At 56.7% G+C, this 25,115-nt stretch overlaps 1 protein-coding gene across 2 annotated transcripts in view; it reads left to right on the plus strand.

Moving 5' to 3' along the window:
• The window catches only part of Actn4 (actinin alpha 4), a 57,741-nt gene that overhangs the window by 25,085 nt on the left and 7,541 nt on the right, over positions 1-25,115 (plus strand). Inside the window, exons 2-11 of one of the 2 annotated variants that reach the window (XM_042668136.1) lie at positions 13,482-13,596; positions 13,782-13,901; positions 16,759-16,845; positions 17,338-17,425; positions 19,306-19,384; positions 19,962-20,043; positions 21,747-21,832; positions 23,715-23,807; positions 24,269-24,499; positions 24,848-24,995. In XM_042668136.1, coding sequence (XP_042524070.1) covers positions 13,482-13,596; positions 13,782-13,901; positions 16,759-16,845; positions 17,338-17,425; positions 19,306-19,384; positions 19,962-20,043; positions 21,747-21,832; positions 23,715-23,807; positions 24,269-24,499; positions 24,848-24,995 — 1,129 coding nt within the window. Of the gene's footprint in view, positions 1-13,481; positions 13,597-13,781; positions 13,902-16,758; positions 16,846-17,337; positions 17,426-19,305; positions 19,385-19,961; positions 20,044-20,747; positions 20,834-21,746; positions 21,833-23,714; positions 23,808-24,268; positions 24,500-24,847; positions 24,996-25,115 lie in introns of both variants that reach the window. The other variant, XM_042668135.1, reaches the window with a different exon arrangement.

Here is a 25,115-nt window from a genome sequence, read left to right on the forward strand (position 1 = left end):
TGTTCCCTGGAGTCCTTGCCCCTGGAACTTTCTGTGTTGGGAAGACAAAACCTGAGACTGTTCCTCCTTTTAAATGCAGCCTTGTTCCCCAGGAGAGGAGGGAAGAAAGAGATGGCTTGTTCTGTGAGCAAGTGGGTGTGCTCCCATACACCTTTGAAAGGGCTCCAGCCCTGCCCCAGTGGGGCGGCCAGAGGGAAATACAGGGAGCTCGGAATTTGAGGGGAATTTGAGGCCTGGAGTGTAGGGTGGGAAAGTCCAGCTTTCACCTGGAGCAATGGTGTCTTTTCTCTTGTGGAGGAAAAAAAAAGTGGTGCTGTGTGGCCCCCAAGCTGGGTTATATCCTGGTACTTAAAAAAACCATTAAAGCCAACCTGGAGCTGGTGGCTCACGCCTGTCATTCTAGCTGCTCAAGAGGCTGAGATCTGAGGATCATGGTTCAAAGGCAGGAAAGTCTGTGAGACTCTCATCTCCAGTGAACCACCAGAAAACCAGAAGTGGTGCTGTGGTAGAGCACTAGCCTTGAGCAAAAAGAGCTCAGGGACAGCGCCTGAGTTTAAGACCCACAACTGACCCTTCCCCCCCCCAAATAAAAGCCTTTGCTTGGGGGGGGGGGTCCTTCTCTCTTCTGGCCACTCTCCTGTGTGGGAGAGTGTGTGCCAGCTACCTCTTCCCTAGCCTCTGCAGGAGCGAGATACCAGCAGAGTTTTGTGAGGTGTTTGTGAAAATGGAGGTGCTCTTCATGCCACCCCCACCCCCACACTGTGTGCATGTGGATATTTCTCAAATTGATGAGACTCTGCTGTGTGTGTGTGTGTGTGTGTGTGTGTGTGCGCGCGTGTGTGCAGGGGCCAGAATCCTTGAGAAACTGTTGACATATCCTCTAACACTTTCTACAGCATCCTTTCTTCCCGGCCAGAAATGGCTCTGGTCCTGACCCACTCCCCTCCCCTCTTGTCATTGGCAGCCCTGTCCCTCATGAGACATGGGAGAACTGGGCAGCTCTCTCCCAGCGTCCCTAGCACCGGTACCGAGTGGCCCAGTGCAGCAGATGTTCTCATGTTGGACTGCAGATTTCTTTTTCACACGCCAGCCACTACACTGGATTCTGGCTTGTCCAAACCCAGCAATCTCACAGCCCTCTTTGCAGGTTTTCTCCACCCCCAGGCTCGACATTGCTCTTTCCACATTCAGAAACTATGGAAGCACTGAGTCTGCTTTCTTGCTCTCAGACGTCTCAGGCTCCTAGCCTCCTCCTGCTCTTTGTGCAGGGCAGCTCCAGCGTTGCCTCTTCGCGCCATCTGTGCCACCCCCCACCACGACCTCCTACCTACCTGGCCTGGCTCCAGTCTCCTAGTCGTCTGGGCTCCATGAACACTATCTTCCTGAGACGCCTATCTAACCAGGTCACCCCATCCCACCCCCACACTGCCCAGAGAATACATTCTGAGCTCACGATGGGGTGATGTCTGACTCCCGCTGACACCATCCCTGCCACTGCCTCTGGGGCCCCCTAACATTTCCTTGCCCTTTTATGGGGTTTGCCCTGGGTGTGTTGGGAATTGATGGATGACCCTCTTCCCAGGCCACCACCTATCAGAACAGCACTCCCCTTTCAAGGCCCAGATCAGGTATCAGCTGACCTCAGATCGCCCTGCCCGCCATGGCCTCCACCAGGGCAGAGCTGCTGCTTCTCCCTGGAGCCAGGTGTTCATTCGAGTCAGCCTGCCGTTCTCCTTCGGGTGGTCACTTGCTGGTTCTGGACAAGATGGTGCTGTTGGAGGACAGCTCCTAGCCAGGGGCTTGTCCTGTTGTGCTGTAGTCCAGCTGCTCCTCTAGACCCGCCTTCCCCTCGCAGCCCCCCAATAGCATCCGCATATCCTGGGAGTATTCTGGCATTGGTCTCGGGACATTTGGCATCTGTCCCCCCCCCCCTTTTTTTTTTTTTTTGGGTCCAGTTGTGGGGTCTGAACTCTGGGCCTGGGCACTGTCCCTCAGCTCTTCAGCTCAAGGCTAGCGCTCTACCACTTGAGCCACAGCACCACTTCCAGCTTTTTTCTTTTTGCTTATGTGGTGCTGAGGAGTCGAACCCAGGGCCTCATGCATGCAAGGCAAGCGCTCTACCACTGAGCCACTTTCCCAGCCCGGCATCTGTCCTTTTTATCTTCCCTTTTCTGCTCTCAGAACAGCAGGCCTTGGCCACAGCTGGAACTGCAGCATGTGTGGGATGCACCCCCCCCACACACACACTGCCTGTCACCCACAGAGCAGAGTGGTGCCAGGATTTGAACTCAGGGCCTCAAGCTTGGCAGGCTGGCACTCTACCACTTGAACCTTGCTTTACCTTGCTTCTAGTCCCAGAACCTTTTTCTCCTAAGTAGAAGGGCCTCTTCCTGCTTATTCAGGCCAGATGTCACCTCCACCAAGAGGCCTTCCCAGACTTCCCCCCCTTTCCACAGTGTCTCCGTTTTAACTTTGCCATCTCGAATTGCTTTGTATTCAGAATTCTGTGTTGTCTCCTCCTGTAGACTGCAGGCTTCCTGAGGACTGGTACTTGTTGATTTAATCCCAGTGCTCAAACCAGGTAGCATGTGGTAGATTCTCTTACCTGGCCGAGGCTTAGAGTGTTCGGGCTGGCGGGGGGGGGGGGGGGGGGGGGGATTAGGCTGGTGCGATCAGCTGTATGTGGCCAAAGTTGAGGGGCCAGGCTGGGGTGTCTGTGGGGAATCCTTTGAGGCCCAATCCATTTCTTTGGTCCTCATGTAGTATTTTTTGCTATTCCTAGGGCTTGAACTCTGGTCCTGGGCTCTCTACCACTTGAACCATAGCTTCACTTCCAACTTTTTGCTGGTTAATTGGAGATGAGTCTCATGGACTCCTGGGCTGGCCGTAAACCACAGTCCTCAGATCTCAGCCTCCTCTGTGTAAGCTAGGGTTACAGGGGTGAGCCATAGGTGCCCAGCTTGTTCTTAAGATAGGGTCTCTCACCTAAAGCTCAGAATCCTCCTCTCCCAGCAGCCTCCTGAGTGCTAGGATTTCTAAGGCCACGTAAGCCTTGTACTCAGATCTACCCATCCATTTCACCCCTGCTGGTAAAGAAAGGTCTGTGCCTCCAGGGGCGGGCCTCTCCTTTTGCCACTCCTTTGGGAGAAAGCCGGTGGTGGAGGCTCCTAGAACCCAGACAGGCCTAGTGTTCAGCTGTAGCCTCCAATTGAGTTCCTCCAGCCCTACCTTGAGCCAGGCCTCCCTTGCCGCTCTTCCCTGACTACCACCCCTTCCCCCTTTTCTAAAAAGTCGTTGAGCTACACCTTTATGAGTCACTGGCCAGTCATAAATTGCTATTTCCTAGACTTTCAGAGCAGTTTTATCGGGCGTCTCCTGTGCAACCTGGGAATGGATTGATATGGGGTCAGTTAACACGTCCTGTTGAAATCTGTCACTGTGCCCATATAAGGCAAACTCCTTGGGTTACTTTTTACCTTGGCAGAATCACAGGAATGTCAAGGTAGCCGGGCCTGCCGCCTCAGCATAGCTCTGATTCTCACCTGGTCACCTGACTCACCCTTCTCCCATGACTCACCCCAGCCTGCAGCGCTGGAGCTGGCCTCTGGGACAGAGTCCAGCCGCTGTGAAGGGCCTCCTTGGGGGGAAGCTGACAGTGGGCCCCAGAAATGTGAAGACAGCCTTAGGTAGAAGCAAGACTAGTTAAGAGACCTTGAGGGCGCCAGCCCTGCCCTTAGCCATGTGACACGGCCACTGTCAGCCTGCACCGCCATTTAGTCCTCAATATGTAGTAAAGAACTTGTCCCAGTGGCTTGGACATCCAATCATTAAAAGCGCCTCAGCTATGTTTGGGAGATGCCCCCCTCCCTCAGCAACCTTGATGGGGCGGGTTGGGATGGCACCCGGAGGCCCCCCCCACTTCTTCTTCCTCCTTTGTACTCAGGACACTGCGTCCTTCCTGGGAGCCCACATCTGAAGGTGTTTTGCCCCCCCATGTGTGGCAAACCACTCCCCATTGTTCTAAGGTAGCATGTGTTCCGCCCCTTTAGCCTCTGACCTCATACAGTTCCTGGAGACAGGTCACCCGGAGCCTGCAGCCTGGCCAGGCCCGGCCCCGTGTCAGCCCCAGGAAGGCATGTAGGTGCGGCAAGCCTGGGTGAGAGTTCCCTGTTGCCAGGGCAAACGGTTTCACCATCTTTAATGGAGCAATTATGAGTCAGAGGTTTCAGTCTCTCCTTCGCGGTTCCTCCCAATCCTGTAATTACTCTGGGCTATAGAATCTTATTTTGGTTTTTCTTTTTTTAAGTTCTCCCAAAACACTGTTGCTATTGTCCACCTCTATTATTTACCCAACGGGTCTGAGATGGAACGATTTTCTTTTTTTTTTTTTTTTTAAGATACCAAGCTTAGAGTCTTTTCTTCACCCACCCCATCCTGGGGCCAGGGAGTAGGCCAACACCTACTCAATTGAGGCCCAGGGTGAGACCCGAGAACTTCACACCAGTCCTAGCCTCTTGCCAAACTCCAAACTCTTCAGCCTGGAATTTCTGGTCAGAGGTCCCTCCCAGATGGCTGGGCTCCTAAAGCCTCCTGCTGTATTATTCCCTGGGTGCTGGCTCTGGGCCCCCCTGGGCTGTACGCAGGGGGGTACACTTTGAGCCAGGAAATCAGTTATGTAGATACATGCCCTCCATTCTTAGTAGCTGCCCTTGCTAAGCAAGCTGCTCGTCTGTATGTACTGCCCCTAGCCGGATCCACACCCCATGTCACCACCCCACACACCCCTTGTCTGCTTTCTCTCACCTGGCTGGGTGAACTGTTGACTCAAAGCCTCAGAAAAGGAAGAAATCCTAAGGAGGAGTTTCAGGAAGCAGAGGGCAAAAGGGTAGTGTCTGGTCTATGGATGGCCCTTGGAGACTTGGGAGTGGGGGGGGGGGCGGGGGACGGCAGGAGGCAGAGCAAGACAAATGCGTAGAAGCGGTACCCGCCAGCCCCTCTGTGCCCCAGACTTCCTCACCCCCCCCCCTCCCCAAATGCCTGATTTCTTATGTATGGTTGAGGCTGAACAAGTGTCTACATGGACTGGTCCAGTTGAAAGCATTCATTCTGGGCCTTTTCCACCTGTGAGGGCTCCAAGCTACACAGTCTCAAGGTCAGAATTGCCCAATCGAAGTTAAACCAGAAGACCTTTCATCTCCACCCCCACCAGGAAACCTGAGCTCAGCTCTACTCTGGGAAATAAATGGGGTTTTTGTAGTTGCGCACTCCCTGTTCTCCAGGTGGAGGACCCAGGGTGCCAATTGTTTCCCAGCGGAGTGGAGAGGCCCCAGCCCCGGCTGCTGCCCTCATTTTAAAATTGTCTTTTGGGAGTGGAAGTTTCCTCTTTTGAGAGTAGCTATCAAGGTAGACCTCACCCTTCCATCTCCTCTTCCTGCTAGGAAGCTGTTGGAAGGCTGAGCAGCTCTACCCTGTTGGCACTGCTTGCCTTTAATTCAGAGCTGTCTTCAGTGCCAGCAGACATGGTATAGGAAGGCAGGCCCTTCTCTTTGGGTTGCTTGGTTGGGTTCTCTTGGTTGTGGGATGGCTCTTTTAGAAAAGCCTAAGTGAGGAGACAGGCTCAGGTGGGAAATCAGAGTAGGCCACTTGCTCCTGTCTGCCAGATCCCAGGACAAACAGCTGGAAATGTACATCGTCATGACCTTGAATTAGGCCCTGGCTAATTCAATTAAATGAGACTGCAGAAACAAATAAATTAGACTTACTCAAAATCAAAAACTTTTTTCATCAAAGAGCCCTTGAAGTCTGGTTTGGTATTGGGTAGTTTTGGGTTTGGGTGGGGTTTTCTTTTCCCCCCTTGATATCAAGAGTGAAACCCCAGGCCTTGCCCCTCATGCTCTGCAGGCGCTCTGCCATTGATCTGCGTCCCCAGACCAAAGGACAGTATTAGCGTGAGATGGCACCCTACACAGAACATTTGCTAATAGCATTTCTGATAAGGGTCTAGTGCTGAGAATATAAGACATCTTGCACAATTTAGCAATAAAAAGATAAGAATCCCAGTTTTTAAAAAAATGGGATGGGGGCTGGGAAGGTGGCTCAGTGGTAGAGCGCTTGCCTTGCATGCCTGAGGCCCTGGGTTCAATTCCTCAGCACCACATAAGCAGAAAAAAAAAGCCGGAAGTGGCACTGTGGCTCAAGTGGTAGAGCGCTAGCCTTGAGCTGAAGAGCTCAGGGACAGCGCCCAGGCCCAGAGTTCAAGCCCCATGACCGACACCCAAAAAAAAGAGCCAGGCACCAGTGGCTCATGCCTATAATCTCAGCTACTCAGGAGGCTGAGATCTGAGGATTGTGGTTCAAAGCCAGCGGGGCAGGAGAGTCCATGAAACCCTTATCTCCAATTAACTATCAGAAAACTGGAGTGGTGCTGTTGCTCAGTGGTAAAGCACTGTCCTTGAGGGAAAAAACTTGGGGACAGCACCCAGGCCCTGAATTCAAGCCCTACAACCAACAATACAACAACAACAAAAAAGTACTTTTGACATGACTCAACACAATGAACCTTGAAACTGGGCTAAGGGAAAAAAGCTAGATGAGTACTATATTTGCACAGGCACTAGGCAAATCCACAGAGAGGAAGTGGAAGTACAGAGTGACTGCTGAGACTTAAGGTGATGGAAAAGACCTGGAACTGGGGGATCCTCCTGCCCCAGCCTCCAGGTGCCTTTGCCAATGCTACCACCAAGCTATGCCCTCTTTCTCTGAAGGATCTTTGGAATCAAGAAGAATCAGACCGTGAATTGTAATGGCTTTCACTATTTGCGTTTTATTTATTTCCTTTATTCATTTGCTAGTTGGGAGGCTTGGGGACAGCTGCTTTATATCAGCTGCCAAAGTGCAGAAAGAACTTAGCAGCTGCTAGAGGGGCCGGCTGCACACATACACGTACACACGCCACACACGCATGCAACCACTGTGCTCTGTGACATGGTATGGAGGCTTCTCTGTTACGTGTGGAACACAACATGTCTCCTATCACCCTTTTCCAAGCTAGAAAGCAAGAGACCAGAGTGAGGTTTGTGGTAGACTCAGCCCTGGCCAGTGACTGTGCCACACTTTCCCCTCTGGGCTGATCAGCAAACAAGATATATGGGCGCCACCTCTGCCTTGCCTTGCTGCGCCTACCCCAGAGTCTGTTGCCGGAGGCCTGCTGGGGGCTGGGAGCTGGGGGCTGGGGCTCGGGCTCTTCACCACAACCATAGACCCAGAGCAGTTTCCCCCCAGCTTGCTTTACAGAATGTCACTGGTCGCGGGGTTTTTGTGGCCAACTGGAAATGAGCAGTGTCACTCTAAGTGGGAACATCTTGGGGACATAAGATGCCCAAGCCCGATTCCATTTCTTCTAGGGTATCCTCAGTGTCCACTACACTTGGGCTGTTCCCACTCCTGGGCTCTGGGCAGGTGAGCAGGGCCCCCTCTCGTGGACCTTATGTGACAAGTGCAAGGGGTAAGGGCAGAGTTGAGTGACAGCCTTGGTGGAAGTGACAAAGAAGGGCTCCTGGGAAGATGCATTTGGAGGGAATCGTAAAGAGCGAGGCGCTGGTGGCTCATGCCTGTAATCCTAGCTACTAAGGAGGCTGAGATCTGAGTATCACAGTTCAAAGCCAGCCCAGGCAGGAAAGTCCTGGAGACTTTGATCTCCAATAGACCACTCAGAAAGCCGGAAGTGGCGCAGTGACTCAAGTGGCAGAGCACTAGCCTTGAGCTGAAGAGCTGGGGGACAGCGCCCAGGCCCAGAGTTCAAGCCCCATGACCGACAGTGAATGAATGAATATAAACAGGCAGCTGGCACGCTGTGGCTTCACAAGGGACTGGCCAGGCTATGCGGAGCTGCTTTCTGGATGGCCACGCAGGGCCTCTGGAATGTTCACGACTGCGCTCCATGGTGTTTATACCGCTCCTACAACTGGAAAGTCAGCGCCTTCTCATGTAGACCCAGAAAACTCCGAATAAGGCAACTTCAGCCCCAGACATGTTTCCCTGTAATGTTTTCACTTGGGGCTGTCTCATCATGGGGCAGGTACACGCAGCATGCAGGTGCAGAGTGAGTGACCCGGGTCCTGTGTGACCGCCGTGGCCATAACATGAGCGGCTCCCCTGCCCCTCAGCCTGGTTCATCTCCTTCGGCATCTGATCCTTTGGCAATTGGTCTTCTAAAAAGTACTCACAGGTCCAGCCTCAGACTGTTCCAAAGGCCCCGTGGGCCCCGGGTAACCTACATTCCAGAAGGCCAAGGGGCCAGGGCCTTGAAAGCGCCTTTAAGAGTTGGTGGTGAGGTCCAGGGCCCCAGGAGCAGTGTCTGCTTTCAGGAACTGAAAAGATGCCCCACCAGGGCTGGCCTTGCCCGAGGCCTGGCAGTGGCCTGGCAGATGGATGATAAGAAGGGTGGCAAGAAATAAATAGCTGCTCCTGCCCCGTGTGCAAGCCCTGGGCGCGATTCTTGGGGACCCGTGGAGGCAGGAGCTATGGGCAGCGGCCGGGGCCACCGCAGGCCAGGTGGGAATTCAGGAGGCGGCATGGCGGCCGCCCCCTCTGAGCAGCCAGAATCCGAGCGGAGCCACAGACCCAACACGGTATTTCAGAGATGGGTTTAAGACTCCCGACCCCACGGAGACTTGCCCAGCCTCCCTGGTTTCCTGGGGGAGCTAGATGTGAGATGTGGCCACGTGCAGTCAGCCCTGGGCTGGCGGTAGGTGGTGGTGTCTTGCTAAGCGGGTGGCCTGTAGGCATGGGGGTGGGGGGAGTGGGGTGTGGCGGGAGGGGCCCACAGCTGCTCCTCCCATCTTGTCCAGGAGTCAGTCTGGGGGAAGCGCCTGCCAGGCAGTTTGAAGCCCAAATTGACTTTGGTAAGAGGGGGCCCCCTCCTACCCCCCTCTACTTCCTCCCCCACCCCATCCAGGCCTAGTGGATCCCAGCTTTCAGTGACCTCGGCGCCCCCCCCCCCCATTTCCCCTTCCAGCCACGGCTGGCCTACATGCCGCCCAGTTAGCCACCTCCACCACCCCGCTTTCCTCCTCGGCCAGGGCCCTCTTGAGTTGGGGGAGGGCCTAGCCAGCCCAGCCATGAATGGCTCATTAAAGCCCACTGTGACCACATTCCTGACTGCTTAGGTCACCTCCCAGACAATATCCATCATTCATTCACCCGGCTGCCCCACATCCTGGCGGCTGGGAGGGGTCCCTGTGACACAGGAAGGACTTTATGACCAGTGGTGCCCTGCCCCACCTCTCTCTCAACACCCAGTGACAAAGTAGAAACAGCTCCAGCTGGGGCCCAGCACCAGCCCACCGCACCGCGAGGGTGCCAGCCCCTCTCTGCACCCTCCCCCCAGTACCCAGAGAAGCCAGCAGATAGCCCTCTATAGGACAGGCTTTGAGGTGCTTTCCAAAACACCCTGCCTGCCTGCACGCACAGGGCCAGGGCTGAGTGAAGCCCCCTTCCAGGGGCGGCCTCGGGGTGCGGGCCTCCTTGGCTGACCCAACCTGACATCGTGGAGTGCCCCCACCTGGGTTCCTGTTTATTAGCACAGTCTTAAGCACGTTGCCTCTGGTTCTGCTCTGGCCAGTGGCAGCCCAGAGCAAGAGGTGGTACGGAGTGCATGGGCTTGGCTGTGGGCATGCATGGAGCACCTTAGGTGACACAAGCGAAGGCAGGAAGGGGGGCTCTGACTCAGGTACCGAGGTGGCCTCTGCGCACTTCCTGTTACTAGCCGGAAGTCTCTGTGGTTCTCCCCCTCCCTCCTGTTCATCATCACTTACTGACCTTTGCCCCTTGGACTCTCCCCAGCCTCCCTCTTCTACATTCTTCCTTCCTGCAGCACGTGCAGTACCATAGCTCCCGTGTTCTTGTCCTGATAAGAGCTTGAGAATGAAGTCTGCAGGCAAACTTCCCCACCCCAGGATCAGATTGACCTCTGCTGCTGCTCCCCACTCTCTCCCCCCTCTCTTTTTTCCCCTATGAGGCAGGAGACAGATGAAGCCAGATGCCCGCGTTGCTTGGCTGTGTGAATCTAGCTCTATAAATCTAGGTGTCCACCCAGCCCTGGGGGTGCTCCACCAATGCCATGGCCACCTGGCTCACACAGATGGAGAATTGTGCCCATAGAAGAGGCATGGTGGGCCCACGAGGCTGCAGCTATAGAAAGCATGACATGAGCTACCCACACATCCTCTGCTAACCAGGAGAGAGGAAGGAGCTGAGCCCACTGTTATTTTTGTAGCCAAGTAGCACACGCTATGCATTTTTAATGTCCCTTCTGAGCCCCAGCTCCTCCTCCCCAGTATCACTGTGGGGAGCAATGGCGTCCTCAGTGGCTCTTGGCCAGGCAAGTCTCTTGGGCACAGGCTGTCTGTACCCAGAGCTTTTAGGGTCCTCACCTTCTAGGAGGTAAAGAGGCAGCAGGCCAGAGGTCTTCGTTCTGCCTGAGAACCAGGCTTCTAGGAAGACAGATGCTCTGTCTAGGAAGACAGATGCTCATGGTACAGCCATTGCTTACTTAAAAAGAGACCCTTCTCTGCCATGTATAACACCACACCAGCCCAGTGCTGATGGTGCACATGCACCTGTTTGTTTAATCTCTTAAGAGGAGAGTACATCCATTCACTCATCAACCAGGAAGCCACAGTTCTTTGCTTGCCAAGGTGGTTATTATATAAGGCAGCTCGCCTCCATGGCCACTTGGAGGCAGGTCTGTGCCACCTCTGAGCCAAGAGCTCTGGTTCACCGCCTAGAGGAGGAGAGCAGGGTGGAGTGTATTGGAGGGCAGGTAGAGCAGCAGCCCCTGTGAGAACAGGTGGCCTGGGCCTGTGGTGGTAAAGTTTGCTCAGTGTCTCCAAAGGTTGGACTGGGGACCATCTGCCCTTTGAGTTTCCCCCCTTTTTCCGCCATGTCTCATCTGCAGGAGGGCTGAGGGCCTTTGCAGAAAACCAGATTCTGTCCTTCCACAGCGAGGCAGGGTGTGTGATTCATCTGGCCCACACTTTATGCCAGGGACTGTGACAGATGCTCTAGATGCATTTCCTCCACTGGAATCATTAGAGCATCTGCCGGAGGTAACTTCTGATAAATCTGCCTGGCAGGGAAGGAAACTGGTTGAAGGGAAAAGTGAAGTCAAAGTCATTTGATGGGGCTCAGGTTAGATGAAGAGTTGGTGTGCAACCTCAGTCTGTAGGTAGTGCCAGCTGTCCCTGCAGGCTCAATGCCACCTGGTGGGCTGGAGAGTTGACTGGCCACTTTGTTGTCCAACAGAGGTCTAGCATCCCCACCTGCTTGGTGCCTGGCTTTGTCTGCTGCTACCCTCTTTTGTTGTAGAGTGTGTGTGTGTGTGTGTGTGTGTGTGTGTGTGTGTGTGTGTGTGTGTGTGTGTGTTGTGGGTCTTGAACTCTGGCCTTGGGCGCTGTCCCTGAGCTCTTCAGCTCAAGGCAAGCATTCTACCACTTAAGCCACAGCACCACTTCAGTTTTCTGGTGATTTATTGGAGATAAGAGTCTCACTGACTTTTCTGCCCGGGCCAGCTTTGAACTGTGATCCTCAGATCCAGCCTCCTGAGTAGCTAGGATTACAAGCGTGAGCCACCAACGCACACCATATATATGTATGTGTGTGTGTGTGTGTATAAATTTTTTTTTGTATGTATATCGGGACATAGCTTCTGTGCTCAAGACTACCACTCTACCACTTGAGCCACAGTTCTAATTCTGGCTTTTGAGAGAAGTTGCACAGATTTCTCGGCCTGGGCTGGTTCAGATTACCCTCAGATCTCAGCCTCCTGAGTAAGCCAGGAGTTGGAGCCATGCCTCCTGCCTGTGCCTGCCCTAGAGGCCTGCTGTGCCCTGGGCATGTGAGGGACACGGGCAGGGCAGCCAGGGTATGAGGCATGTACTCTGAGGGGTGGCAGGACTTGAGACCAGAGCAGGCTTGGCATGTGAGCTTCACAGATATAAGCACCTGGAATCCTTGTAATAGCCTTGACCCAGTGCTTCTGCCTGGCTACATTCCAGAAGAGGAAACTGATGTTAGTATGGGTGGAAGCAAAGGACCTGGGGCTGGGAGGGTGAATGGATGGATCCGTGGGTCTCTTCCTAATGAGAACATGCCCTGTGGGGAGACAGAAGGGACAGCTGGTGGAGACCAAGTAGGGGATCTGTGGCTCGGACTGCAGAACAAGATCGGATCTGTTGGGAGTCAGAACTGGGTGGAAGCTGAGTCTGGAAGTTATGTGGTGTGGTAGAGTTGTACTCTGGGCCACAAGTTGGGTTTTGTTTTTGCACTCTGTAGACCAGGCTGGCCTCGAAACTTGTGCTCTTCCTGTCTCAGCCTCCTGACTGCCGGGATTAGGGCGTGCATGATCGTGCCCAGCTGGGCATGTGTTTTGAGGGGTAGGTTTAGCTGGTTAGGTATCCTAGCTGAGCAGCAGCAACTGGAGAAGGGTCTCTTGTCTTCCAGGCAGCTGCGGGGCGGGGCACAGGGGTCTGCTGCCTTTTCTTGCCCTCTCTGGTTTGGAGGGAATTCCCTTGCTGGTCCGCCCTGTGGGGTGGCGTATTAATGAGGTGCTGTCATTGTCCCAGAGGCGCCTGGTGTTGGCTCTGAATGAGCAGACCCGATGACACTTGTCAAAACACATGGTGCTTGGCCAGAGGCTCCTTAGAAGCCCCTGGTGTCCCACGTGGGCTCCGCCTGCACCCTGGGCATGGAATGTGCTCTTGCCTGTTCCTGGCGGCCTGCCCACTTCAGCGGTGGCCCCTGCAGATGGAGGAAGAAGATGGAAGGGGCGGGCAGGGGGGCGGGGCACAGAGACTCCCAGGAGAAGCCCGTGCTTGGGTTTTTCCCAGCAGGCGTCTGGGCAAGTGGGCATTAACTGATGGGAGCCTCTGTGTACGCTGACGTCTTCTAGTATGCCCCAGCTGCGGGGCTGAGTGGCACGCACTCGGGTGTCCTGCCATGGGCGTTGGGACTCCAGCTGCGTGCTGAGGACCGTCCATACAGGGAAAGGCCCCAGGAAATTTGCCAGTAGTACCTGCTGCTCGCCTTCAGCATCCTGAGGGGTAGCGGAGCCCAAGACAGAGGAGGCCTGGGAAGCCAGCTCTGTGGGGATGGGTACAGGGCTGGCCCAGGCCTGTGTTTCCAGGCCACGGGGCCTCCTCCTGCTTGGCCAGTGACACCAGACGCTGGCACTTCATCCATGTGTGTATGGATTGTGGAAAGCCCAGAGGATCAGGTTCAAATCCACCACCCCTAAGGATCCCGGTCTGTTCACCACCCTGACCTCATTGCCCTCAGATCTCTCTGCCTGGCCCACCATAAGGGTCAGGCACAGTTAGTGAGGGCGGCGCCAGGCTCACAGTGGCTGCTGTGGCCCGCAGTGAGGGCTGTGGTAGGTACCCCTGCAGCTAGCTGACCTCAGCCTGCCACACTTTCCTCTCCAGACCTTCACAGCCTGGTGCAACTCCCACCTGCGGAAGGCGGGCACACAGATCGAGAACATCGACGAGGACTTCCGAGATGGGCTCAAGCTCATGCTGCTCCTGGAGGTCATCTCAGGTGAGGACCCGCCCAGGCCTGCCCTGCCTTGTATGGCCCATTCAGCCCTCTTGCTGCTGGGGAGATGCCCAGGGTGTGCGCCCTTCACAGCGGCAGTAGCCTCAGCCTGGGGGTAGGGCCTGGATATGGAGATCGGGACACACGCTAAAGCTCCTGTCTCCCTCTCCTCTCCATGTGCATCTCAGGGGAGCGGTTACCCAAGCCAGAGCGAGGCAAGATGAGAGTGCACAAGATCAACAACGTGAACAAAGCGCTGGACTTCATCGCCAGCAAGGGGGTCAAACTGGTCTCCATTGGGGCTGAAGGTGAGCCGATGCCTCAGCAGGGCTTCCTCTGTTCTCCAAACCCATCCACCATGATTACTACCCTTGAGAAGACACTGAGCCCACTCCGAAAAATGTAGGCCGAACTACCTGGGGCTTACACCTGCCATCCTAGCTACTCCTAAAGGCTGAGCTATAGAGGCTATGGTTTTGAAGCCAGCCCAGACAGAAAAATCGATGCAACTCCATCATCAACCCCTCACACACACCCAAAAAAATACTGGCCAGAGGCTAAACTGGAAGTTTGGTTCAGGTGGTTCAAGCACCAGTCAAGCAAGCCCAGTAAGTATGAGGCCCTAGATTCAAACCCTGGTACCACAAAAACAAAAACTCTAGGTGGAGCTAGAACTCCACCTAGATAGAACACGTAGATGGTACAGACCTGTGATCTCAGCTCTTTGAAGGCTGTGCATTCATGCCTGGCCTGTGCTGCATAGTAAGATACTGCTTCAAAAATCAAAACAGAGGGGGCTAGGAAGGTGGCTCAGTGGTAGAGTGCTTGCTTTGCATGCTTGAGGCCCTGGGTTCAATTCCTCAGCACCACATAAGCAAAAAGAAAAAAGTAGGAAGTGGTGCTGTGGCTCAAGTGGTAGAGTGCTAGCCTTGAGCAAAAGAAGCTCAGGGACAGTGCCCAGGCCCTGAGTTCAAGCCCCAGAACTGGGGGGAAAAAAATCAAAGCAGAAAAAAGGAAACATGCTAACCATGAGTATAGTCCCAGTCTAGGAGGTACTATCATGGGGGCTGGAAGAAAAAGGCTTTGACTTGTCCTCCTCATACTGTGCTGGACTCTTGTGTACACCAAGGGCCCCTGTGCTGTTCTCCTGCCTCTTGGTGGGCTGGAGGGGGACCACAGCCCCCAGCAGGGCTTAGGGGACAGGACACGTAAAGCTTCAGGTCAGCACTGGGACTTTGCCTGGGGCGCACAGGCCCCGGATGGCTCCAAATCCTTGATCCTGAGTGGACACTCAAGGTCCTCCAGCCCTGAGCTCTCCTCAGAGCCCTGGTTGAATTCTCAGGCGCTTTTGGCAGGGCGAGGCCTGATGGAGCCCAGAAGCGCGGGCAGCTGGCTCGCTGCTCTGCTCATTAGTCAGCATAGAGTTTTTGCCCTGACATCCGTGTTGTCCCCACTTTTAGAAAAACAAAGAAAACTAATTGCTGCTAATGACAGGGCCCCAAGAATTGGGCCAGGACTGAGTTCCAAGGCCTTGCCCCAGCCCGGGACCTCTCCGAGGAGGAGTGCCAAGCCTCGCAGCCCCGGTCGAGGTGCCTGGTGTTTGAACAGTCAGGCCCAGAGGTTTCCTGTCCCTGCCCGCGTCCCTCCTCTGGGCTCTGTTCCAGCCTTCTGCTTCTCACAGCCACGTTTGTTTTGTCCAGTGCTAGTCTGTAAATATGAAAGGGTCAGAGGACAGACCCAGGGCAGGCCCAGCTTCATTAGAGAAAAACTCAAGTCCGAAAATGTTCCCCGTTCATGCCTAAATTGATTCCGTCCCAATCCCTGAGCCCGCCAGGCCCTGGCACAAAGCTGGCGCATGGCAGCCTGACCACAGCTCCCTGCCCTTCTGCACGCCCTGACAGAGATGAGGGTACAGCTACCAAGAGTGCTGAGAGCCACCTTCTTCTCCTCCTCCTCCTCCTCTCCCGCCTGTGCCTGGGGTTGTGGTATGGAGCAAGAATCAGGGGGCTGTGCTCAGGTCTGGGGCCCTGGATCTTGGGACAGGACCAGGGCAGATCTGGGTCCCCCCGTGCCCCTGGGCTGCAGGCTGAGACTACTTCCAAACCAAGCCTGACCTTGAGCTCCGTTCTCTAATGTCAGGGAACCTAGAACTCGTCTTTTCACCCGACCGCTCTGGTCATCTTCCACACTTTCCTCCAATGTCCTTGGTTGGGGTGCTCATCTCAGGGCAGCCTGCCATCGGAGGACCTGGATAGGGTAGCAGATTGATTCTGAGGAAGCTGAGACTCGAAAAGAAGGCTCAGCCATTGGAGGGAAGGAGGCAAGCTACCCTTTGTGGGTAGAAGTAAAGGTCTCAAAGTAAGGAAGATCCTGGCTTAGCCAGGCTTATTGCCTGCATGTCTGTAATCCCAGTGCTTCATGGGAGTTTGAGGCATCCGAGTTCAGGCCAGCCTGGACCACAGAGCAATACTTTATCCAAAAGAAAGCTGGAAGTAGTTGTCCATGCCTTTAATTCTAGCTGCTCAGGAGGCTGAGATACGAGGATCGAGGTTTGAAACTAGCCTGAGCAGACAAATTCAAGACTCTGAACTCCTGTTAGCCAGCAGAAAGCCAAAAATGGAGGATTGGTTCAAGTTATAGAGGGCAAGACCTTAAGTTCAAGCCCCAGTGCTGGTACATAGCGCACAAAAAAGAACAAATAGCCTGCTTTGCCCAGAGGCTGCAGCGAAACGATGGAAGGAGGTTGGCAGGGCCAGATCACCTGGGGCAGGTCTCAGGCCTCGGAAGCCTTTAATGGGGGGGGGGGGTGCTGTGTAGCTGTGGTGAGCCGTGGGAAGGCCGCAGGGGCAGAGGGTAAGTGTCAGGAGGAAGTGGCAGATCTCCAAACTGCAGGGTGGCCTGCACACTGACCGGTCAGAGACAAGAGGCCATCTTTACCCAGAAGGTGGCACTGCTCACACTGGAGCAGAACCGCGCCCCAGCGGCGGTGCCACCACAAACAAAGGTGAGCTGAAGGCCAGCTGGTCGCGGGCCTGCGGGTGTGTGGCAAGCACTTGGCAGCCCATCAGGCGGGTCCGCAGGTGCGGCCCCAGGCTGCGATCGGGACTGCAGAGCCTTGGCATGGCTGACCGCCTTCCCTTCCAACTCCCTTCCCCACGTGTGCAGAGATTGTGGACGGCAACGCAAAGATGACCCTGGGCATGATCTGGACCATCATCCTTCGCTTCGCCATTCAGGACATCTCTGTGGAAGGTGAGACTCACGCGCCCGCGGCCTTCTGCTCTCAGCCGCATTTCTTCTCTTTCTTGGGGCTGCCTGATCAGTGGCCCCTCACGCCAGCGGCCCACCTCTCCCGCAGCCATTTCTGGCCGCTGGGTGGAGGAGGCAGTCTGGTGGTCCACCCAAAGCCCCTTGAGCTGCCAGCTGCCAGTTTACGGACCCTTCAATCCGCTCATGAAGCACCCTGGGCTGCTCGTTCTGTGCTCAGGGGCTCCTAGGACCCACGTCTGCAAGGAGGCGAGGCCAGGACTCGTGTCCAGGGCTCTGTTGCCAGTGCAGTGGTGGCTAATGGCGGGCTCTGTGGTCAGCTCCTGACCTGCCGCTTCCTCCGGTGGCCTTGGGGCTGGGCCTATGTGTTACGTTGTGTCGTTGGGAGATGCAGCCCCTTCTCCCTGGGCTTAGCACAGGCCAAGTTCTACAGTTTGTGGTCGAGCCAGCCTCACCGGCCTTGTGTGTGCATTGCAGAGACCTCGGCCAAGGAGGGGCTCCTGCTGTGGTGCCAGAGGAAGACGGCCCCGTACAAGAACGTCAACGTGCAGAACTTCCACATCAGGTAGCGACACCCCCCACTGCGTTCCCGCCCGTCTCTGCTCTTTCTCCCAGCCCTCCATGAGTCCCTTGCCTTAGCAGCCTTTATATGGTGTCGGGCCCACACTTGTCAAGATGAGCAGGACTCGTCCAGCCATGAGACCTGCTTCCTTCCAGGACACACAGGACACACCTCATGAGATCTGCAGATCTCTCGATCCCTGCCGTATGCTCGGACTCCGCAGGGCCCACGCTGAATGCTCAAGACCTTTACCTTAGGAGCCTCCCCAGTCCCCTTGGGTTGATTGCTAGCGTCCTACCACTTGAGCCACAGCGTCACTTGCCGCTTTTTTCTGCTTATGTGGTGCTGAGGAATCAAACCCAGGACCTCATGCATGTGAGGCAAGCACTCCACCACTGAGGCACTTTCCCAGCCCCAGCTTCAAGAAACTTACCTCTTCGCTGTTTTATGGTATTAGATTGAACTCGGGGCCTCCTGGGCAAAGCACTCTACCACCTGAGTCATTCCCCCATTCCCTTTGCTTTAAGTTTTTCAGCTAGGATGGGAGCTTTGGACCAGAGTGGGGCTGCAATCCTCCCACTTCTACCTCCTGAATAGTTGGGATTACAGGCACACACCACTGTGTCCAGCTTATGTTTGAAATCCGATTTCTCTAACTTTTGCCCGGATTGGCCTTAGACTGATCCTTTATCTGCCTCTTGAGTCGCTGAGCTGCCACTCCTGGCTCAGTCTTTTATTGTTTGTGTTGTTTGAGTAGCCACTGGTGCAAGTATGTATACCTGAGCCATCGTAAGGTTTGAGCTCCGGGCCTTGTACTTACTGGGCAAGCAGTCTACTACTTGGCCCTGTGGGCTGTCCCGAGCCTCTCTCTTCAGATGGTAAGGAAACATTTGCAGATGCTGAGGAAGGGAAGGCTTTCAGGTGCCCTTTGCTGGGGTGGGTGTAGTGCAGGAGTGACAGACAGTGCCCTTCATCATCCGGGTCTCTGGGTCAGGAGGCGTGGTGAGGGTGGGTATCTGCACCGCGCTCTGTGTCTCTTTCCTGCCGCAGTGGCTCATCTCATTTGAATTTTTTTTTTTTCCCCTTTTGGTGCCTGTCCTGGGTGCATGAACTCAGGGCCTGGGTACTGCCTTTCATCTTTTGAGCTCAAAGCTCGCGCTCTACCACTTGAGCCACAGCTCCGCTTCAGGCTTTTTGCTAGTTAATTGGAGATGAGAGTCTTATAGACTTTTCCTGTTCTGGCTGGTTTTGAACCATAATCCTCAGATCTCAGCCTCCTGAGTAGCCACTGGTGCCTGGCCACTCATTTGCTTGTTTATTGAGTCTGGGGCCCTGTGGACTGCCTGCTGCTTCCACGAGGTGGGGGGTTGCAGCCCCTCCCTACCCCCGATCCCGCTGTAAGGAGTTTGCCTACAGAGCTGCCATGCACAGCTGACAGAACAGAGCTGGGTGGGAACCAACTAAGCCAGCGCCTCAGGTCAGCGGGGCCTTTGTCCCTCCCTGCAGCTCACGAGGAAGGTGTGACATGGTGGGGCCATTTTCTTCCTGACACCCTCCGGCCGCACCACATCCGGAACCCTTTATAGCCTAAGGACTGGCCCTCGGGTGCGGTCAGCGAGGCCCTGGCGTCACCGGGCAGGCCATGTGCGTCCAGCAGCCTCACAGCACCGGGGCTGTCACAGCCTCGGTCTCGATGCTTACTCATAGCGGCCCTGCGGAGTAGCTAACTGCCCCCATTTTGCAGTCCTGGACATTGAGGCAGCCAGGGATTATGGGAGCTGGCCCCAGGCTAGGTGGCATCAGCTGATCCAGCAGTGCCTGCCACCTGCCACGTGCTGAACTCTCCATAAATGGTCCTCGTCACCTGTGCCTTTCCTCTCCAGCTGGAAGGATGGCCTGGCCTTCAACGCCCTCATCCACCGGCACAGACCCGAGCTTATCGAATACGACAAGCTGAGAAAGGTACACGTCTCCACGCCCCCCCCCCCCCCCCCCCCGCCTTCACCCCAGTGTCTACTGCCTGCCCTCTTGGAGCTCCTGGCCTTGTAGCAAAGGCAGGGGACTGTGTCTAAAGTGATCAGTTACCTTAGGTCAGGCATCTTGTCCAGGCCACAGTGGGGTGGTGCCCCTGGACTGGCGTGGTCAGAAAGGGCCCTGGCAGGGGTGGCGAGAGTGCGCCTGGCCCCGTGGGAGGGGGATGTGGCTCTGGCTGGAAGTTGATGGGAATAGTGGGGAGCCCACGAGGGAACTGGCTCTGGTCTCCACGGTGGAATGAGAGTGCTGCCGGGGTTCCAGGGCAAGGGGGTTCCTCTGAAGTCTGTGGGTGACTAGAAATTCTGCATTTTCTTGAGAAGAAAAGGTCCATGGCTTGCCCTACTCGGGGTAGCAATTGCCCTCCTCCCGGCACCCCCCTCCCCTTCCTGCCCAGTGCACACATGGTGGCTGAGAATTCCTAAGAATGTGTCCCAGGCCAGCCCTGTGCCCTCTGCCCCCTGCGTCCTGCTGATGGAGTTCTTCTCTTTCCCCATCCGCCTCCCAGGACGACCCAGTCACCAACCTGAACAATGCCTTTGAAGTGGCCGAGAAGTACCTGGACATCCCTAAGATGCTGGATGCGGAGGGTGAGTCCATCTCTTCCATTGCATCACACGCGTCGCCTGAGGGCCTCCTCGTCTCTTCCGCCTGGCTTTGGGCAAGGGCGCGTGGACCGGCCTGAGATCAGGGGTCACTGCAAGGAGCCAACAGAGCCACCAAGATGAGCCGCGTGGCCTGGGTGCACAGGACAGGCAGGCAGGCCTGTCATCCTGGGAGCCGTGGCGGGGGACCACCCAAGCCCACACTGGCCAGATGCAGTCGGGGATGGAGTCGGGCATGGACGGGAGTGCCTGAAGGATCAGTTCTCTGGGATGTGTGGCCCGGGCGGGCTGGCTCCCAGCTCTCGCCACCCTGCCTGCCAGAGTGGAATGTTGTGTTTTTTTCCTTTTCTGGATTTGCTCCATTTCCCAGCCAGCACCCCTTCCTTCCCCCCCCCCCCCCCCCCCAAAGCCATGACCTGTGGCTCTGGCCTCCTGTGGCCTCGGGAGTTCACAACACAGAGCCCCTGGAGGCCATGCTCAGCGAAAGGAAGCGGCCATTCCCACAGCCCCTGCTGTCGGAGACCGGCGGGGGGGGTGGGGGGGAGTGCAGGGGAGGAAAAGAGGAAGGGAGGGGCAGCCGAGCCCCTGCCACACAGGTGCCACCGAGGTCCTTCCCCCGAGGCCTGGCCGAGCCTGCGCCCGCCCCACCCCCCTGCTCGGGCGGTTTAACCCTTGTTGTTCACTTGCAGACATCGTGAACACGGCCCGGCCCGACGAGAAGGCCATAATGACCTATGTGTCCAGCTTCTACCATGCCTTTTCGGGAGCGCAGAAGGTACCGGGCACGGAGGCAGGCCCTCCTCGCCGCCACTGCCCCATGCCGCCGCTGCGCTCGCCTCCCAGCTCACCTCATTTCTCTTGCAGACGGCAGTGGCTCTCTCTGACTGGAAGCCACTCCCACTCACTCCTGGGCAGAGCACTGGTCACCTCCGCAGCCCGTGCCCACAGAGCCCCTACTCAGTAGTGCCAGGCTGTGGGCCAGGGAGTGGGCACATGGTTAGGCCCAAGGCAGGCAAGCTCATGGCTAATCCCGTGGAGTAACAAAGCAGTGGAGGACAGGGGAGGTTGCCAGATGAAGATTAGGGCAAGTGCAAAGACCCTGAGGTAGGAATACGCTCGGCTTCAGAATCAGTAGAGGGTAAGGACGCAGGCAGCTCACTGGCCGGGAAGTAAACAGATGGCGTCACACCCAGAGGGCCTCAATACCTTCAGATTTGGGGGAGGGGGGGGAGTCTGGAGTTGATAATTGTTTGAGGCAGTCGTACTATGTAGGTAGTGCAGGTTTCCTTAAACTTAGAGTTCTCCTGCCTCAGTCACCTGAGTGCTGGGATTACAGGTGTGAGCTCCATGCCTGGCATTATTATGGGGTTCTCTCTGAAGGTGGGAGATACACATGAAGTGATCCTACTTAGATTTTCGGTCCTCACTTTGAGTCTGACTCCCCTAGCCCATGTACAGAGGCAAACCCAGGCCTGATAGACGAGGAGGCCCCTCGCTCACAACCTCGTCCCTCGTTCGCTGCAGGTGGGCAGGGAAGGTCGCGGCCGCCCAGGCTTGAGCTGGGGCTGGCTTCCAGTCCCGAGCAAGCGCTATCCTCCTGCATGAGCCTCGGGCCCGCCGCCCGCCCGCCATCCTGCGTCTTTCACTCTCTCTTGCCTCTCTCTCTTTCTCTCTCTCTCTCTGCACAGATATTGTGGGCACTCTGAGGCCAGATGAGAAGGCCATCATGACTTACGTGTCCTGCTTCTACCACGCTTTCTCGGGGGCCCAGAAGGTGAGCTGGGGCAGCGGACCCCACACTGCTGTGCCTTGCGCACTTGCCCGCTGTCACCTGGCATCACACCATCTGTCTGTCTGGCTGTCTGTCAGTCCGTCCATCCCTCCCTCCCTCCCTGTGCGCTCACAGTCCTGGTTCTCTTCTGAGAGTAGAGCTGCCTAGTGAAGCAGGGGTGTGCCCCAGGGTCTGCATGTGACAGCCCTGCCCCTCTGGGGAGCCCCCCCCCCATATCTGTGTGGAGGCCCCCCCCTGCTGGCCAGATTTCCTGTTGGACAGTGGGTGGAGGAAGCATTGAATCTGTGAGCCCAGCAGGGCTCCTTAGCCCCCTTGGAGAAAGGAAAGGAAATTCAAGTTCTTAAAATTATACTGTGGCCAGCCAGTCACCCCGTGTGGTCACTCTACATGGCCTGGCTTGGCCTGCTCTGCTGTCTCTTGGGGTGTGACCAGGCCCTGGGGTGGTGGAGGGGGGTAGGGTCCTATCAGCCCCTGGTTCAGAATTGTTCTCCAGTCGTGGGGCTGCCAGCAGAGGGCGCTGTCCAGCCAGGCCAGGGGCTGTCTGGTTCTGGGCCACATCACCACTTCACCATGTCATTAGCTGGTGGCTAATGAGTTTTGCTTAAAGAACAGGCAGGGAGCAGGGAAGACCTGTGTCCATGCAGGGAGGAAGGCTGAGTGGAGACTGGCTCTTGGGAGGTTCCTTGCCACAACCCCTGACTAGCAGCGAGGCCATGTTATGTTGCGCTCACTCCCTTCAGGCCCCTTCTCACACTGATTGCTTTCCTGCCTGAAATGCCCCCTTTGCTTGGGCTGAACTTGGGAATGGAGGCCTCTAGGACCTCCATAGGGGATTTGTGGGAGCAGGAAAGCCCAGGTCAGAGTGTGGGAAGATTTTTGAAGTGGCTGGGCCCGGCAAGCTTGTTGCTGGCCATCCTGCAGGAAGCTCAGGGCCCCTCGGGGAGCAGAGTGCTATGACTTTGCCTCGGAGGGCAGCCTTGCTCTGTCCATTCCTCAGTGACTTCAGAGGGGGCTTTTTGTTTCTGGTGGAGTGAACCCCAAGTTTCTGCCCTTAGCTGGTTTCTAGTTGTTAAAGGAACCACTCTGAGCTCTGATCCAGAGGCCTGTGGCTTTTAGTATACACACAGATCTGGGGGCGTCTGTGCAGTTGGGGGTCAGGAGCTGACCCCTGGGATGCCCCCGCCTCCGCATCCTGCCTGCCTCACGGCCCCGCGTGTGGCCTGCAGCATGGTGCCGCCTGCGCCTCGGCCGCGGGGCCTCCCTCCCCGCTTGCCCCCGTGTGGTGCGTGGACGGTGGCGGGCAGTGCCAGCTCCCGAGCCTCTGGTTTTCCTCTCCGTCGCTGTAGACCCTCCTCACTATTTCTGTTCCTGTTCTGTTGCCGTTCCAACTCCTCTGGGACCCTTTCTGTGCTTCCTAAAAGGTACCTGGTCTCCTGTGTGACCCTCCACACCTCACCCTCCTGCAGGCTGCACCCCTGTAGTTGTGGACAGGGCCGCCTCTCCCGCCTCTCCCACTTGCCCCTCCCCCCAGTCCTGAGGGCGCAGACCCGCCTGTGAGGGCTGAGGAAGGGGGCTGAGCGCGCTCAGGGCACCAGCACCCCTTCTGCCTCCCTCCCCACCCCCTCCAGCTGCCTTTCCACCCAGGACATGGGACTGACCACCTCACCTAGCCGTGAGAGGTCTCCCCATCTTTCCTCTGTGCCCAGCTCTGTTCACGGGCTGCTCAGCCATCTTGCAGCTGCACTTCCTCTCCGTCCCCTCCTTGGGGAGTTGGTGTGGGCTATGGACTGTGCTTTCGAGGGGCGTGCTGGTCAGGAGGGAGGGGCTCCAGCCCCAGGCAGCCCTGACTTTGCCCCTGCTCCAGGCTGAGACCGCCGCCAACCGGATCTGCAAGGTGCTGGCTGTCAACCAGGAGAACGAGCACCTGATGGAAGACTACGAGCGGCTGGCCAGCGACGTGAGTGCTGCCCCCCCCCCCTCACCCACAGCCACCCCGGAGTTGGACCCAGTCCCTGGGTGGCCTGTCATGTTTGGCTTCAGAAGGCAGAGGGTCAGACTGGCAGTCACCATACCAGTGGGCTCTGGGTCACACACTGGAGATAGGACGATCGTTTCCCCTTGTGAACCACCAGCTCCTAGGCTAAGACTTGGTGAATCCCAGACATTTTGTGGCGTGCTGTGGGCCTGTCCCGGTGTCACTCATAGTCCCTGAGCCTCTGGGTTCTTGAACAGCCAAACCTCGAGGAGCCAACAGCCCCAAGTCATGTGACTGCCTGAGGAGTGGGGTGGGGGACATATCTCCAGAAGTCTATGGGATCCCAATGGGGTAGGGAGCAGGGTGCCCTTGGGCAGTGGGCAGCCCTAGCAGTGCACTGAGCACCGGTGCCAACGCCGCCCTGGCTTCTCGGGTGCCCACAGCTGCTGGAATGGATCCGCCGCACCATCCCCTGGCTGGAGGACCGCGTGCCCCAGAAGACCATCCAGGAGATGCAGCAGAAGCTGGAGGACTTCCGTGACTACCGGCGCGTGCACAAGCCGCCCAAGGTGCAGGAGAAGTGCCAGCTGGAGATCAACTTCAACACGCTGCAGACCAAGCTGCGCCTCAGCAACCGGCCGGCCTTCATGCCCTCCGAGGGCAGAATGGTGTCGGTGAGCGCTCCCCAGGGCTGGGGGCCGGGCAGCACCCATCCAGTGGTGGGGCTGGGTGCTCACAGCACGGTGATCATGAGGCCCCACGGCCTGCGAGGCCGGGCCTTCCTCTCCCCCACTCCCTCCACACACAAGGACACCCAGAGCTTATCTTGGCTTGTGTGGCCGTTGGAGTTTGGGCCCCTCGCTTACCAGGAAGGAGCTGTGTGACCTGGATAAGGGTCCCTAACACCGGGAGCCTCCTCTGCGCCATCTCTCCATCCGCTTAGTGTCAGGACTCTGTGGCGCTGCACAGGCCTCCTGCCGGCTGCCTCCCCTGAGAGCCCCGTGTGCCTCTCCACCCCCCAGGACATCAACAATGGCTGGCAGCACCTGGAACAGGCCGAGAAGGGCTACGAGGAATGGCTCCTGAACGAGATCCGCAGGCTGGAGCGGCTCGACCACCTGGCAGAGAAGTTCCGGCAGAAGGCCTCAATCCACGAAGCCTGGACTGATGGTGCGCCCCTCCTGCCCGCTCCGCGCCCGGCCCTGCCCAGCCAGGAGCGCCACCGATGCCTGGCTCCTCCCAGCCAGCCCCGGGCAGCCAGGCGAACTGGGGGCCTGCTCTGCCCAATGG

This window comes from Dipodomys spectabilis, unplaced genomic scaffold (genome assembly GCF_019054845.1).
Source record: "Dipodomys spectabilis isolate Male_0828 unplaced genomic scaffold, ASM1905484v1 ptg000422l, whole genome shotgun sequence".
Taxonomy (NCBI): Eukaryota; Metazoa; Chordata; class Mammalia; order Rodentia; family Heteromyidae; genus Dipodomys; species Dipodomys spectabilis.